We start from the raw sequence: 16,142 nt of genomic DNA on the forward strand, positions 1-16,142 counted from the left end.
AACATTAGCTCTGAATAACAATATTCTCTACCTTATACACATTGAGTGTGAGAATAGTACACATTCATTTTATAAGTGAACAAACAAAACAGCAATTTCTCATGAGATTGAGAAATCTGAAATGACTCTTTGATATGCAACATGTGAGCATTGGGGACTCAGGGGACTACGGAGAAAGATGAGAACATCTGCTATGTTACTTCACCCACTAGCTTTCTCACCTCCTTACTTCATCTTTTATAGTTGATGTTAATAAGTGTGACTCAAAGGGTTTGAGCTAACATTAGTTTGTTTCAAATGCAGGTGAAAACTTACCTCTACTGTTGGTGTCATGGGAGCAGAGAACAATGAAAGTCTTGACCTCCTATCTGTCTTCCTGACTGGAATTCCAGGACTGGAGGCCCAACATGGCTGGTTCTCCATTCCCTTTTTCATCATGTACATGGTTGCCATTGTGGGCAACAGCCTAATCATGGCAGCAGTTCAGGAAGACTCAGCTCTCCATGAGCCAATGTACCTGTTCCTCTCCATGCTGGCCACTACTGAGGTGGGAGTCTCTGTGTCCACACTGCCCACTGTTATGGGCATTCTTTGGTTTGATGCCTATAGAATTGACTTTGATGGCTGTTTGGCACAAATGTTCTTCATTCACACTTTCTCTGGCATGGAATCAGGAGTCCTGTTGGCCATGAGTTACGACCGCTTTGTAGCCATCTATAATCCTCTGCGCTATACAGCCATTCTAAGTCTGCCTCGGATCATATCCATGGGTCTGGGTATTACACTAAAGAGTGTTGCACTCATGGTCCCACTTCCAATCCTTTTAAAACAGCTACCATATTGTCATATAAATATTCTCTCCCATTCCTATTGCCTCCACTCAGACTTGATCCAACTGCCTTGTGCAGATACTAGGCTGAACAGCATTCTGGGGTTGGCCATTGTTCTGGCCACATTTGGGCTGGACTCACTGCTCATTGTGGTCTCTTATGGGTTCATTCTTTACACAGTGATGGGTATTGCATCTGGTGAGGGTCAGAAAAAGGCACTCAACACATGTGTGTCACACATCTGTGCAGTGCTCATATATTATGTGCCTATGATTGGTGTGTCTGTGATGCATCGTGTTGCCAAGCATGCATCACCAATGGTCCACACACTCATGTCGAGCATCTATCTGTTTGTGCCACCAGTGCTCAATCCCATCATATATAGTGTTAAGACCCGTCCAATCCAACAGGGAATTGCCAATTTGTTCTCCTGCAAAAAGGGATTGATCTGAACACAAACTCAGAAGGCAGAGATTATTCTTGAGTCTATAAACTCTGGGTGTAATTCTCCCACAGGACGTTTTCTGTTAGGAAGAGAGAAATGCAAAACATCACTACAAGATTGATTCTGAATGATAAATGTCGTACTTATATCTTAAATTTTACTGGTATATATGTACATACATGTCCAACTTTTCTTCTTCATCAGATATGCTAGTTCAATGTAGGAATAGTAAATCCATCCCTTATTCCACCCCAAATCTTACAAAATAGTTAGTAAACATAAGTTTTGATATTTAATGATATTTAAATGAAAATAAATAAAAATTCATTCTTATGAAATTCTTAGGGATGAAGTACATCTCTAAGGATAGTGATTCTGGAAATGTCCCTTTGAATTTGTATACTTTTTTGTTTGCCACCAGATATTCATGGCTTTAACCTTCATTATGAAAGAACCCCATTTCACTCTGAAAGCTGTACATGTTTAAACAATAAATTGTATGATAACCTATTATTGAAGACACATTGCTATATAAGTAACTGATTCTTCATCCAACCCTTCTATTCAGTAGTTTCCACATCTAGATTTCATGTGTTTCTAAAGACTCTGGGCTGTACATTGACTGAATGATTGCAATTTGGGCATACAGTAAAATATGAGCAGCTGCAGCTGCCCAGGCATCATCTGTTGATATTCTTTCTTCCCCCTTCCTCCTTTATGTTCCCTCAGCCTACATCAGCTTCAGCATGCTGTGAAGTATGTTCGGTTCTCTTTCCTGACTTCTTCTCTCAGCATAGAATCAATTGTTTCATCTTCCTTCTGCCTGTGGTTTAATAGAAAGCATCATGAAATGGGGATGACCACACTCTTACCTACTGAACTGCAGTCCCTTATGTTCCTAGCTCTAGTACCAGTTCCTTAGCCTCTCTCACCTCAAGGGCTCCAATTAAAATGATAATATTTTCTATTTCGAGTATTCCCCCAAATTTATTTAGTTCGCCAGTCACCTACACCGAACAATGTTTTGAAGTACTTATTTTGTTTGAAACAGAAATTATAAAAATTTCATTCATGCCTTCTCCAAGACAACACAAATCTGCCTAGCTTCAATATTTTTAGGTTGATAGTTTATATTTTAGAATAAATGTAGGTAGTTGGCAAGAGCTCGCCTTCAGAGTTATTACAGCAGGTTTACAACAGCTTACTATACTTTTCATGCATCTATATTTGTAATGATTTAATAATGATGTCAGTGATTTGAGAACATTCTTTAACAGAATTTACATCAACGCATTTGTTGCTACTAACTAGTTTTTTAAATTGTTGTCTCAACCAAGTTTTGACTGTGAAATATATTTTTGTGTTTAAAATTATTTTGATGTTTATTCTATTATAAATATATGTGACAAAATGCACATGCATATTTAAATATGTGTTTCCAAAATAACTATCCTGTGCTATTTTTAAAGAGCCCATGAATTTGAAAGAGAGCAAGTCAAGTATATAGGAGGGTTTGAAGGAATGAAAGAGAAGGGCAGAGTGATAAAACAATAATCTCAAAAATAAAAGTAATGATTTTTAAAAATTGAAAAATGCATTCATTATATAATTTATGTAAATAATATAAGCATTAAAATGTATATATTACATTTAAAAATCTGGTTAGGAACTGATCTGTTTAGTTAGGTAAGTGGGTTTTGATTCCAGATAAATATTTGTTAATACACAAGATCTAGGTCAGCCTGCACTTTACTTTCTCATTCTCTAGTACATGTTAATTATAGAAAGCTTGATAACCCAAACAAGAAAGTGACATCAGTGTTCTTCTGTTACTTCCCAGAGCACACAGTTTACATGAACTCAGTTTGGAATTTGTTGAACTGTTCCTTGCACTCATATTTTCACAAACTCCTAGCTTCTCAAACATATTTCATTTCAGTCTTGATATGTAGTGTTAATTTGTCTTTCCATGTACCATCAATATTTGTGTGCTATTCTTTAATTGGTTTCCTAGTCCATGAAGTTTTTTCCATTACTCTGGGTAGAAATTATATAAACTCTTGCATTTAATTAAATTCTAGCATTTAGTATTGAAACATGAAGCAAGCACTTCTTGGCATCAGCAATAGTGTGGTGGGTTGGTGTTTGCAGATGGGATGGGTCCCTAGGTGGAGCAATCTCTGAATGGTATACTCTTCAGTCTCTGTTGCATTTTTTGTCCCTGTTTTTCTTTTGGAAAGGAACATTACTGGGTTAAAATTTTTGAGGTACTTTGGGTAGTCGCCATACCTCAACTTAGAGTTGTGCCTATCTACTGGAGGTGGTCTCTACAGGTTGTATCTCCCGTTCATTGGGTATTTTGGCTAAAGTCATCAGCATTGGCTCCTGGGAGTCTCTTGCTTTCCTGGAGTCTGGGACTTTTTAGTGACTAACCTAGTCCCCAGTTCCTCATTCCTTTCTGCTACATTTTCTATTGAATTTCCTGATCCTTTGTAGTTCTCTCCTGTCACCTCCAATATCTGTTCCTACCCTCCATTTTCTCTTCACCTTCCTCTCTCCATCCTTGGTCACTCCCTCACGCTCCCTCCTGTAATTATTTTGTTCCCTGTTCTATGTAACACTGAAACATCTACACTTTGATCTTCCTTCTTTTTAAGCTACATAATGTTTGTGGGTTATTTCAGGAGTATTCTGAGCTTTTGGTCTAAAATGCATTTATCAATGAGTCTAATATGGCTGTTCCTTGAGAGGTTCTACCAGCACCGGACCAGTACAGATGCAGATCCTTACAGTTAACCATTGCACTGAGCCCAGGGACCCCAATGGAAGATCTAGGAAGTAGGGAAAGAACTGAAGGGGATTTCAAAAACATAAGATGAACCATATCAAGTAACTGACCACCCAGAGCTCCCAGTGATTAAACCACCATCCAAAGAATATACATGGAGGGAGCCAGGACTCCAGATTCACAAGTAGTAAAGGATGGCCTTACCTGACATCAACCAGGAGGGAGGGGGCCTTGATTCCCCAGCATAGGGGGATACTAGAGGGATGAGGCAGGAGTGGGAGAATGGGTGGAGGAGTATCCTCATGAGGCAAAGGAGAGGGGATGATGGTGGATGGGATGGGGGATTGGTAACCAAGTGGGGGGATATCATTTGAAATGTAAATGATTAAAATAAAAATAGTCAACTAACTCACACCAAAAAAGAAAGAGACATGCAAAAGCTAGAGCTCCAGTGAGCGTGTTTATACCTTATAAGAATTTTGAGTTTGTAAAATAAAATCATGTACTTTTCCAAATGTTCAAAACACTGTGAAGAAAAAGAATACCTTTATATTTTAAAAATGCTTTTCTTCATTTCAAAAGCAAGTGGTTAGAGCAAAGCAAACCTAAACCTTAAAAATATCTCTTTTAATTTCCAGTCAACCAATGATGTCTCTTGTATTAGCTGGGAATATCTATAAAGCAAATATTCCACTTCACATTCTTACTATGCTTACTATGCACAACTTTATAGCAGTAATGTTTATGCTTGACCCCATGTTACTTATATAAAATTAGTCTTTTCAACATCAATATCAGTCTTCAGTGAACCTTTCTTTGGAAGAGAAGTCGAGTGATTCCCTGGCGAATCTGCTTGGTCTTTGCACTGTAAATGATGGGGTTCATCACAGGAGGTGCCAGCAGGTAGATATTGGCCATGAGAACATGGACCAGTGGAGAGGCATGCTTAGCAAAGCGGTGAGTCATAGACACGCCAACCATTGGTACATAGAGAACCAGGACTGCCAGTATGTGGGACAAACAGTTGTTGAGAGCCCGGAGTCGTTCAGCCCAAGTGGCTGTGTTCAGGACACTTTTCAGGATAAGTGCATAGGAGAGTACAATGAGCAGAGGGTCTAATACAATAATTAGCAAGACCAAAGCAAATCCATACCATCTGTTGACCCTGATGTCAGCGCAGACCAGGTGAATCATGTCCTGATGGAGGCAGTAGGAGTGAGAAAGAAGGTGGGAATGGCAGAAGGGCAGGCGCTTGAGCAGGAAAAGGGAGGGAAGAACAGCCAGGACACAGCGGCAAATGATGGCCAACCCTATTCTACCAATGACCTCACTGGTGAGGATGGAGGCATAGTGGAGTGGGCGGCAGATGGCCACATAACGGTCAAAGGACATGGCCAATAAAACAGATGACTCCATGAAGGAGAACCCGTGGAGGAAAAATAACTGTGCAAAGCAGGCCTCAAAGCTGATTTCCCGAATGTTGAACCAGAGAAGCTGCATGACAGTAGGGAGTGTGGTGAGAGTGAGGCCCAGGTCAGTGAGGGACAGCATGGAGAGGAAGAGGTACATGGGCTGGTGGAGAGATGGCTCTGTGCAGATGACGGTGAGGATGGTGGTGTTGCCCATGATGGAAATGGTGTAGAGGCAGAAGAAGGGGATGGAGATCCAGAGATGGATAGCCTCAAATCCTGGGATGCCCGTGAGGATGAAGTAGAAAGGATCATGAGTAGTGTTAGTTACTTCTGACATGCTTGATGGATGCAACATACAGAATCTGTAAAACACACATTAAAAACAGTATCAGTATGATATCATTATTCATTCAAGATTCCTCCTGAGAAATTCAATAGAGTTATTCAACAGCCAGCATGTGAACACTGAGGATTCTTCTCCTATAGATTTTTATTCAAGACAAACTCATTTCTTTCAACTTGTATTTCTTCAGCTGTGTTTTAAAAAGTAGCTCTATATTTTCTCTGGTAGGATATACTCTGATGACTCTTCCATATGTACCTGTACATACATACATTTTTGCTAACTGAAATTGATCTTATTAGAATTTTAAACAAGCAAACAAGGAAAACCAAAATTTTTGTCTCTCTTCTACCTGAGCAATATCACAGAAAGATGATTTGTTTAGTGCTCTGTGACATTTACTCAGATGGAATTGTGTTTAAATTGGAAAGTACCAAGATTTCTTCCAGGTATCTTGCTTCAGCAATTGTGTGAAGTATAATGATAATTTTTCTTTTATGGAGCACAGGAGTAGGAATGAACTCTGGAAGTAACATCCTAGGTTTGCCTTGTGTGTCAAGAGTTTAATATTCATAGGTACAGTCCACAAGGACTGATTCATAGATGAATGCCCAATGATACAGTGAGAAGTCTTTGGAACTTCTAATTGTTTGCATGTAGATGGAATCTAGATGTTAACGTGATAATGCAGACCAGAACTTCAGCTAAAGGAGAAAAAAGAAAATTAAGATAGTTTAGTTAAAATCTATTTGTAAGGAAATCTAAAATTTAGTAATTAAATACAACTGAAAGAGGAAGAAATGGGCATTGTGTAAAAACAACTTTTCAGATGTTTCTGTAAAAGAAACACTTACAAAGCCATTTTGGCCTTAGTAGAGTAATGGGAAGTGAAGCCAAGGTGTAGTGGTCTGAGGGAAGAATTAATGAGCAGCTTTGGAGAGCTTTGATAGATTAAGGAGTCTCAAAGGGCTCCACACTGCCTCTAGAGGATGAATACAAATCTTATTCTGTAAATCTAACCAATGAATTGGTCTTAATTTTTGGAATGTTCAATGAATAAAAATGGATATGTTTATCAGGAACCCACAAGTATTTAATTATTTCTTACAATTATATTACCTCATGTCCCCCAAGAGATCCATAACTGCCAACTTTACAACTCTGGGAAAACTCACTTAAGAATTTGAGCAGTAGTAGCTACATCAACAGCAGCAGCAGCAGCAGCAGCAGCAGCAGCAGCAGCAGCAGCAGCAGCAGCAGCAGCAGCAACAACAACAACAGCAGCAACATAAAATTGGTGGAAATAGGAAAAAGACTAAAAACAGAAACGAATTTCTTTCAATGAGGAAAAAAGAATTAAAATATTTACAAGTTTTTCCCTTTAAGTTAATATAATTTAAAATCTAGAAACTGTTCCATAAAAAAATAAATATAGGCAAATACTTCGAAATGAAATTTTCATAAGATAGAAAATTATGCAGAAGTTAAAGACACCAGTGAGAATTACCAAGAGAACAGTAAAGAGTAAGAATGCCCATAAACCATAAATCAAAAGACAAGTGACCATAGCTAAGGTTTTTTAAGATCTCCTAGTATGAAGTATTAATAATCCACATTAATAGATTCATTATTAATATTTAACAACTTAGAAAACATTTGAAGAAAAGCATTTAAATTACAGATGTGTTTATCATTTGTAAAACTGTAAAAGAAAGAAATCTGAGATGAATCATGTTGGACCCTCCATCCCTGAGTACTTTGCAAGGACAAGATTGTTCACCCAACCAGGAATTAAGCAAAGCATGTTGGATTCTTAAGGCTATCTAGCCTGATTTGAGAACAGTGAGGACTCAGGATTATTTATTTATTTATTTATTTATTTATTTATTTATTTATTTATTTGAGACATAGTTTCTCTGTGTAAACCTGGCTGTCCTCGAAGTCAATTTATAGAAGAGCCTGGCCTTGAACTCACAGAGATCCTCCTGTTCTCTGTCTCTGGAGTACTAGGATTAAAGGTGTGCACCACTACCACCTGACTCCCAGGCACTTTTGAATAGAGATTGATGTAGACTCAATATCTTTTTCGTTCTTCTAGATGCTAGACATATTTTCTTTTTAAATGTATATGATCTTTCCCTCTGTTTTTATATTTCTGCTTGCTTTGATTGGTCAGTGCAAATAGTCATAATGGAATATATTCCATTTTGAAAGTTTTATATTTATAAGATATTAGAGCTCAATGAAAAACACTGAGAGTGACAAGCTCTATGGAGAAGACCATAGAATGCCAAGTTCAAAAGGCTCATTGTTTGATTTCCATACGCTTTATGAACAATTGAAAGTTAACTCTCTGAGATGACAGTGTATACCTTAATTTCTACAGTGATTTCTTTTGAAAACCTTCTATGTAGCCTCATATGTAGAATGTTTGATGGTGTTGTAGTTAAATACAACCAGGATAGTCTGTGTAGTAAGCCAGTAGTCACTGGGGATGGCAGAGAACAGGAGAGAACCGTGAAATATATAACTTCCATGTTATAATTGTGTGTGCCTGCACAAGCATGTGTGCACGTGTACACACACACACACACACACACACACACACACACACACACATACCAAGGTCCTGAATATGGCAGATAATATGGTATGGAAAGCCAGGAAATCTTAAGGAAATTAGTCTAGTAGGTTCTCTGTAGTTTGAGTAGCAATTCGAAAGGGTGGAAAAAGGGTTAAGTTGGGACACCAGCATATGCTATGAATATGAATCCTCTGTGGTCCTACAGAGGTGGGCCTGGTTGTAGGTATAATGGGAATTGAGCCAGAAAGGGGGTGAAATCCAATGCCTTGTAAAGAGAATGGAGATTTCACAAGACCTTAAACCAAGGAGAGACACCATTAGCACAAGTGTTAGCAGAGGTGCCATGGGAAGAAGGACCTCTGGAAAAAGGATTAAATTAGTGGATAGCACACTTTCTGAAGGTGAGAATATATTTGTGTGTGTCTACAAATTTGTGAGTGTGTGTGAATACAGGTTTGCAAGTGAGTACATGTATTTGAGCATGTGTATCCATGTATGTGTGACACCTAGAGGTATACCCAAAGCCAGTGAATTTATATTAAGAAGGAACAAAGACTGATGGAAGCATAGAATGAAGAGAGAGGAGGAGGAAAGAGCAGAGAACTAGGCTTAGTATTGGTAAAATGTGGCAATATTCTTCCTCTGCTGCACATAAAACACATAATAGTCTATTGAGTAATTCTGCACATGGGTCAATTCTTTGGCCAATCCTACCAGGAGAGAAAATGATGCCTGCTTGCTTGTAGGATTGCTTATTTAGCTCTTCATGCCCTTTCTAGTCCTGCTTCTTCTTTACTCTGTTCTTGTGTGCTCACGTCTGGACTGAGTAACTCACAGAACTGTTTCTTTACCATCAGCTTGTCCTTAACTGACAAGCACTCATTTAGGGGACACTGTAACATCCAATCCCCACAGGGTGCTTGCCGATTTCTGTTCATTCCTTCATCTATTGTCTTTGTCTAGAATCCATCTCTTTCAGAGACATTTGATAAGCCTTTTGTAGAACAGAAAAGATGGTCACAGTAGGGTGCATCATAGGGGAGTAAGTGCAATGTCATCCAATGAAAGCCCCTTTCTTGGTGGCAAGATTCTGATGACACAGGCCATCACACACAGGTTCCATGAAGCATGGAATTAGAGGTACCTAGGCCACTTTTAGCATCAGTGATAGTGTGTGATAAATCTCCATGTAAATTGCTTCATGTGTTCTACCTGCCACATTTCTGTCCAGTCCCGCCTTCCGTGACATACCTCTTAAACAGGTCTGCTTAATTCTATCATCTTGTGTCTATGGAATATCCTCTGTCTCTCAGCTTTTTCTCCTCTTATTACTATCCATCTTATTACTATTCATTTCAGGAGGAGTCCAGCCTCATTGATACTCACTGTGCTCTCTCAGTGGTCTTCAGGATTTGTTCTCTGTTTCATGTCTGCATGTGGTTTTTATGTTACTGTCAATCCCAGGCTCAAATCTAGGAATCCCATGGGGAGATCTCCCGAGGATCTTACAAGCATATGTGGATTGTGCTCTCAGACCTCAGTCCTCAATGGAGAGTATCAGAAAGCCTCTCTTGTTCAAGAGATGTTTTTGCACTGCACTGTGAATATGGAAACATGAACACCTAGATGTGAGAGCACAAGTTTTGGCTATGGTTAGAAAGCACGTTCTCTTTAAAATTAGCACAATGTTCTATAAAGATGGGCTACAATAGGGGTCAAGGATAGAGTTTTAATTTTAAGTCATATACATGCCAGGGCTCCTTAGGAGAAAGTCTAATGTTTTGAACCTCAGTGTATGTTCAATTTATTGAAAAAAGCTCCTGTCATTCAAGTTTAAATTTGAAGTGCAAAAATTATCTATGTGAATTCATATTCTGCCTGCTTATCAAAGCAAGTTTAGAGCAAAGAAAACATGGATTGAAGTTATAAAGATGTGAAAAAGTAAATAAAATAGTTTATCTTCAATGAATGCAGTCTCCTAGCTTGACAAAGGCAACTGAATAGTGGCAGCAAACACAGTCTTCAGTTACATTCCTTAAGCGTTCTATGTGTATAAAATGAGAAGCTGTCACTTGGCAATGTGATTGATGCTCCTCTGAGGTTTAGTAATGACCTAGTCCATATTCTAATGGAGGTTTGTTTCCATGACTTCTAGTCTTCCTCTTATTCTGGTTTTAAAGACTGTCCACTGTTGGAAATCAGTTACCCTTTAACACTGGTCATGTCATGAACACAACTAGACTAAGAGCTGTCCAGATCTTCTGGGAGATTCACAAGTGTTTAGGCAAATGGGTTGTCCCTTCCCAGTGTTCTTAGGGAATAGCTGCGGCACAGGGTACACATTGCTTTCTCTCAGGAAGGTAGGATCTCTCTTCAGGCGTGAAGAGACTTTTTGTATAAAATAAAAATGATGTCTACATAGTTCTTATATGTAAAGAGCAATCACTAGTGGGATAAAAGTGAGAGGCAGTTTTGTATTTGTTGTATGAGCAAAACCTAAGAATAGTAAGATCTGGTTGGCAAATAAATGGGCATGGCATCTTGGGTGGGGTAATGGCAATGCTTTGCCTACCAAAGGTCAAGTTTTCAGAAATCTTTACTCAGCAATTCCTTCTCAAGAAGTTACATGTACAAATGCATTTACTCACATGAAAATTGACACACATGTTCAAGAACTTTTGACTATATGAAAATGGACATAAATGAATGAGAATTTTAACTACATGAAAATTGACACATACATCAGTAACTTTTGACTACAATATTATTTATATGACTTATACAGAAACAGGTACCCTGGAAACATATATATCAGAATTCAATTAATGAAAAATAGGGATATAAAAATATATGCCAAAGCTTTTCACATACCTACTATGAATGACCTCAGTGACATACACATACATTAAACATCAATCAATGACATCATACATTCTCAATAGGAAACAGCATGAGAGGAAAATGAGTCTCCCTTTACAGTGATCTGCATAAAATAGTCATTGAATATGACATACTTAATTTTTCCCTGACAAAGGATGGCTATCTATTTAGGGTTGAAGGGGTTGTGGCAACTGTAACCTAGGGACATCTGACTGTGGAGTTTTGTGCAATTTCATTTATTTCTTAAGTATTTAGGTGGTTCTATGTAATACAGACTGGTATAAATTTTTCTTTGTAGCTGAAGGTGACCCTAAAATTCTGCTTCTCCTGCCTTTGCTTCTCAAATTGTTATTATAAGTTTGCACCACCAAACCCCATTTTATAAAGTGCAGGAGACTGTAAACACAGGACTTTATGAACATTAAGCAAGCACTCCATTAACTGTCCTATGTCCCTTGACATTGTGTGACTCTATCTAATCTACATTTCTTCCCAGCCGGTGGTATTAAGCGTTGATTTACATGTTCACTGTAAAAGATTCTTTTGTTTTTATGGTAATAGACCCAAGGTGCATATAATTGATTACATATATACATATGTGTATATATAATATGTACATATAAACATACACATATATGGAATATAATCATTTGAAGTGCTTTTTTATGCTTGGAGAGATAAAACAGAATTACTGAATATTAAATAAAAAATAAATATGCTTGGCATACATCTATGTTAAGAGACTCAAAGTTTCAGCAGCCTCAGATATTGGGGTATTGACCAAGCCAGTTTAGCTAGTCAACAGGGTCTCAAGGAAGGAAGTGAGGATTAAAGAAAAGACAATTATACAATATTATAACATGACTCCAGCCAGTGCTGAAGCACCTTTATTTTTCTTCCGTCTCCTTTTATATCATTCTATATACATGCCAAGAATAAGGTCAGATCTAGGTCACAGAAAAAACAAAGCATAACCAAAATAGTCAAGGAACAAACAAAGAAATAATCCAGGTCCCATGATTACTGTATTCAGAGACTCATTGAGATGATCAAGATCTTGAGCCTACTACTTTTCCTAACCCATTGTCAAATTCTTGCCAATATCCTTGAAGCAGCACCAAAATCTCTCCACAGAGTATCCCTAGTAAGCAGCCTGGATATTTATGATGCAATCTCTAGAAATGGAAGTTAGCTGTTAAAACTTTTATTTTCTACTATACTGTTGACAGCCTGACCTCGCCGTCTTCTTTGTATCCTTCTAAATATAGAATGCTTTTCTCTGGATTCCCTAAAAATATTCCTTCTTATTTTCTCAGAAATGACCTATCTTTCTTGCTCTGATTCTGTATGGAAAGGCGCTCCCTATGGGTTTGTCAGCTTGATATCCCTCTACAATGTTAAATCCCTGTCCTCTACTGAATTCCTATGCCAGACAGTAGCTGTGAGTCTCGTCTGCCCTCTTAAGCAACTACAGATTCCCAGTTCAGAGTGCATCCATGCATGGCAAATAAAAACTTAGTAGTCAGGCCACTACTGAAAAGTTAGTAGTAACTTTTCCAGGAGTTCCTTCTCAGTCACCACTTTCCTTAAAACGTAACATGGAAGCAAGATTTTCAATGTTTAAAATTCATATTAAAAGGATTATTTTAATATGTGCTAATAAATATATTGGATATTATAAATTCTGACTAAAACTGATTCTAAACTTTATTATAGGGAATACAAAATGTGGCAGAGACCGAAAATATTTGGAGAAAATATTTGCATGGCTCCATGAATGAAGGAACTTGGTATCTTTTGTCACTGCTCAGCATTGATGCTCTACAAGTGCATTCAGTACATTCTATTTGGTTGAATTTTAGCAAAAGCAAGATGTTTTTTTTCTCGCTCCATTGACATATGCTGTGTTAATAGTTGTCATTCTGAGATCTGACTCAGTTTTGGGACAATTGTACCTCTTGGTTTTATATGCTTGAATAAGATGCTAAAAAGTATTAGATGTTTATTCAATGTTAGTTCACTTTTTAAAAAATTTATTATTCATTTTTTTACTTATTCACTTTACTTCCCTCTTACTGAACCCCTAATGGTCACCCCGTCCCACAATCCTTCCTTCATGCCCCTCTCTCCTCTCCATGGATGGGGACCCCTGGGTATCCTCTTACTCTGACACATCATGTCTCTGTGAGGTTAAGCACATCCTTTCTCACTGAGGCCAGACAATGCAGCTCAGGTAAAACATATCCCACAGATAGCCAACAGCTTTTGGAACAGCATCCACTCCAGTTTTTGAGGAACCACATGAAGACCAAGTTGCATATCTGATATATATGCCTTGGTCCAGCCCTATGGTTAGTGGTTCAGTCTCTGAGAACATTTAGAGTCCAGGTTAGTTGATTTTGTTGGTCTTCCTATAATCATCCCCCCTGTCCTTCCATAAGATTACCCAAGCTCCATTCACTGGCAGTGGTTATCTGCATCTGTCTGAGTTAGCTACTAGGTGGAACCTCTCAGAGGGCAGTCGCAAGCACTTGATATTTATCTGAAGAATAAACATTATGTTAATTCTACCTGAGGCTTTGTGAGAAATCACTAGAAGAATTCTATATCTACTATATATTTGTCCCTCAATAATATTGAGTCCAAAACACTTTAATTATTTAAAATTAGATAGACTCACATCCAATAATATAAAAAAAATATAAAGAGAAAGCTTGTTTCCCTGCATCTGTGTAGAACAACTTCAATATCCTGTTTAATGTACAGGCCTGTATAATGTGCAGGATTTGTAATTGTATGGGGCCTTGGCAGAGTTGGGAAAATGACACATTAGCATCTTTGTTGGGAACCTCTTTGGACAGCGGGAGCTGAAGGATCAGTTTACCTATTGTGTAATTCAGAGATTAAAGAAGATGCAACACTGATTATTTTCTTTCTTCCTAGGGTAGGGAGTAGAGTTGGTTTCTCAGATATCTTTCAAATGTCAGTTTCATTTTCCTATGAAGAATGAGGTGTTCTACAGAAACAATCTTTCTTAAATTTATGCCCCAGCTTTACAAGGTAGTATATTTAGGCATGAATGCTACATGGCATGGCATGAAATACCATTGAGTTTTGGGAACTGATCCATCTCAAAAAATCTACATCTACTTGTCATACCATTCTAGTTATGGAATCAGACTCAAATTTCCTTCTTCTAAACACTGCGCCTTTGAAGAAATTTTTATTTTGGTTTAATTATGTATGTATGTGTCTTGTTGAATTATATGTGCTGATGGAAGCCAGAGGAGTCTGTTACTCTTTGACTTGGAATTGAAGGAAGCTGTGAGTTACACAATGTGGGTGGTGGAAACAGAGCATGGGTTCTGAATGAAAGCAAGGAGGAACTCCTTACCACTAACCACACCCACAGTTCCTAGACATTGGGTTTTAAGCTTACATCAGACATGCCACATGAAACTGGACCACATATGATGATATAAGCCAACTAAAACATCCCCCAGTTTTAATATCTTCCACTAAACTCTGAACCTCTTTTCTGACAGCATTCGAATGATGACATGACGGTGTCACCAATTTTAACAGATGCCCCATACATTCTCTTCCCACTTAACATTCTGCAAGGAAGGATTTTAAGAGGGAGAAGGGTAAAGGAAACCACAAGAAAGCCTAAGAATCACCTATCCTGGGCCCATAATGGGCCTGATTGAGGCCCTCTGTAATATGTTACAGGTGCCCAGCTTGACTGTCTTGTGGGATTCCTAACAGTGAGAGCAGGGGTATCTCTGACTCTGTTATCTGCCTTTGGGACCTTTCCTCTAACCAGGTTGCCTTGTCAAGCCTTAATAGGAGAGGCGATGATTAGTCTCACTGCAACTTAATATGCCATGGCTGGTTGACATTCGTGGAGGACAGTCTTTACTGAAGAGAAACTGAACAGGAGTGGATTACATTGGGAGTGTAGAGGTTGAGAAGAGAAGAGGGAGGGGAAACCGTGGTGAGGATATATAACAACAACAACACGGGTCTGTCATGTCTCACACTAATCCACAGCCATGAACTTCTGCACAGAATGGGACAGAATGGGTGAGACTTTTTCTTTTTTTTTTTTTTTTTTTTTTTTTTTTTTTTTTTTGCAACCTCAGGCCCTAGGTCTGCAGACAGCTGGAAGGAATTTTAACCCCAGTTCAGTTCAGCAGGAGCTGCCAGCACTCCTCCTCACGCCCCTGTGTGTGCTTATCTGCCTTTGAGTATCTCCACTGCCCTTCAGCAATGTAGCTTTAACTCTGGGGAAAACGTTCCTTACGTGAGCTTCAAACAACCTTCCTGTTATCCCGCCTTTTATCTTCTCCTCTCATCCTTGAACCTACTCATTTCTACTGAGGTCCCCTCCATTCTCCAAAGCTCTCCTTATGACATTTGTCATTTTGATGACTGTCTGGAACCCAGACTTCCAGTTTTGACTGAGCATCACATCAGAGCTTCTGTCCATCTAGTTATGCTTTTAGTTGTCTAAAAGTATACTTTGGGATCACAGTCACAGGAAGTGACTTGGTCAGGCAGAATCATGACCTCAAAAGAGGTCAGAGTCCAACAGGGAGGGCAGTAGTATAAATGCAATGTGTGTCTATCATTTTAGTAGGGGTAGGTTATGGTGTCTATTTGTTTGTTTTGTTTTGTTTTGTTTTGTTTTGTTTTGTTTGAGACAGGGTGTCTATATATAGCTTTCCCTGTAACTAGCAACATAGACCAGGCTAGCCCGGAACTAAGAGATCTGCTTTCCTTGCCTTCCAAGTGCAGGAATTAAAGCCATCACCTTTGTGACTGGCTATGAAGTCAACTTCTTCATTTTCCATTTTT

At 38.5% G+C, this 16,142-nt stretch overlaps 2 protein-coding genes across 2 annotated transcripts; one reads left to right on the forward strand and one right to left on the reverse strand.

The window, feature by feature from the left end:
• Positions 1 to 331: 331 nt before the first annotated feature.
• Positions 332 to 1,282, forward strand: LOC116894001 (olfactory receptor 51I2-like). The gene has a single exon (XM_032895717.1). It carries the CDS (start codon positions 332 to 334, stop codon positions 1,280 to 1,282), a length of 951 nt encoding a protein of 316 aa, XP_032751608.1.
• A 3,582-nt stretch (positions 1,283 to 4,864) lies between these two features.
• LOC116894002 (olfactory receptor 51Q1-like) lies at positions 4,865 to 5,830 on the reverse strand. The gene has a single exon (XM_032895718.1). The coding sequence runs from the start codon at positions 5,828 to 5,830 to the stop codon at positions 4,865 to 4,867; it is 966 nt and encodes a 321-aa protein (XP_032751609.1).
• Positions 5,831 to 16,142: the final 10,312 nt, after the last annotated feature.

Source organism: Rattus rattus, chromosome 2, assembly GCF_011064425.1.
Source record: "Rattus rattus isolate New Zealand chromosome 2, Rrattus_CSIRO_v1, whole genome shotgun sequence".
Taxonomy (NCBI): domain Eukaryota; kingdom Metazoa; phylum Chordata; class Mammalia; order Rodentia; family Muridae; genus Rattus; species Rattus rattus.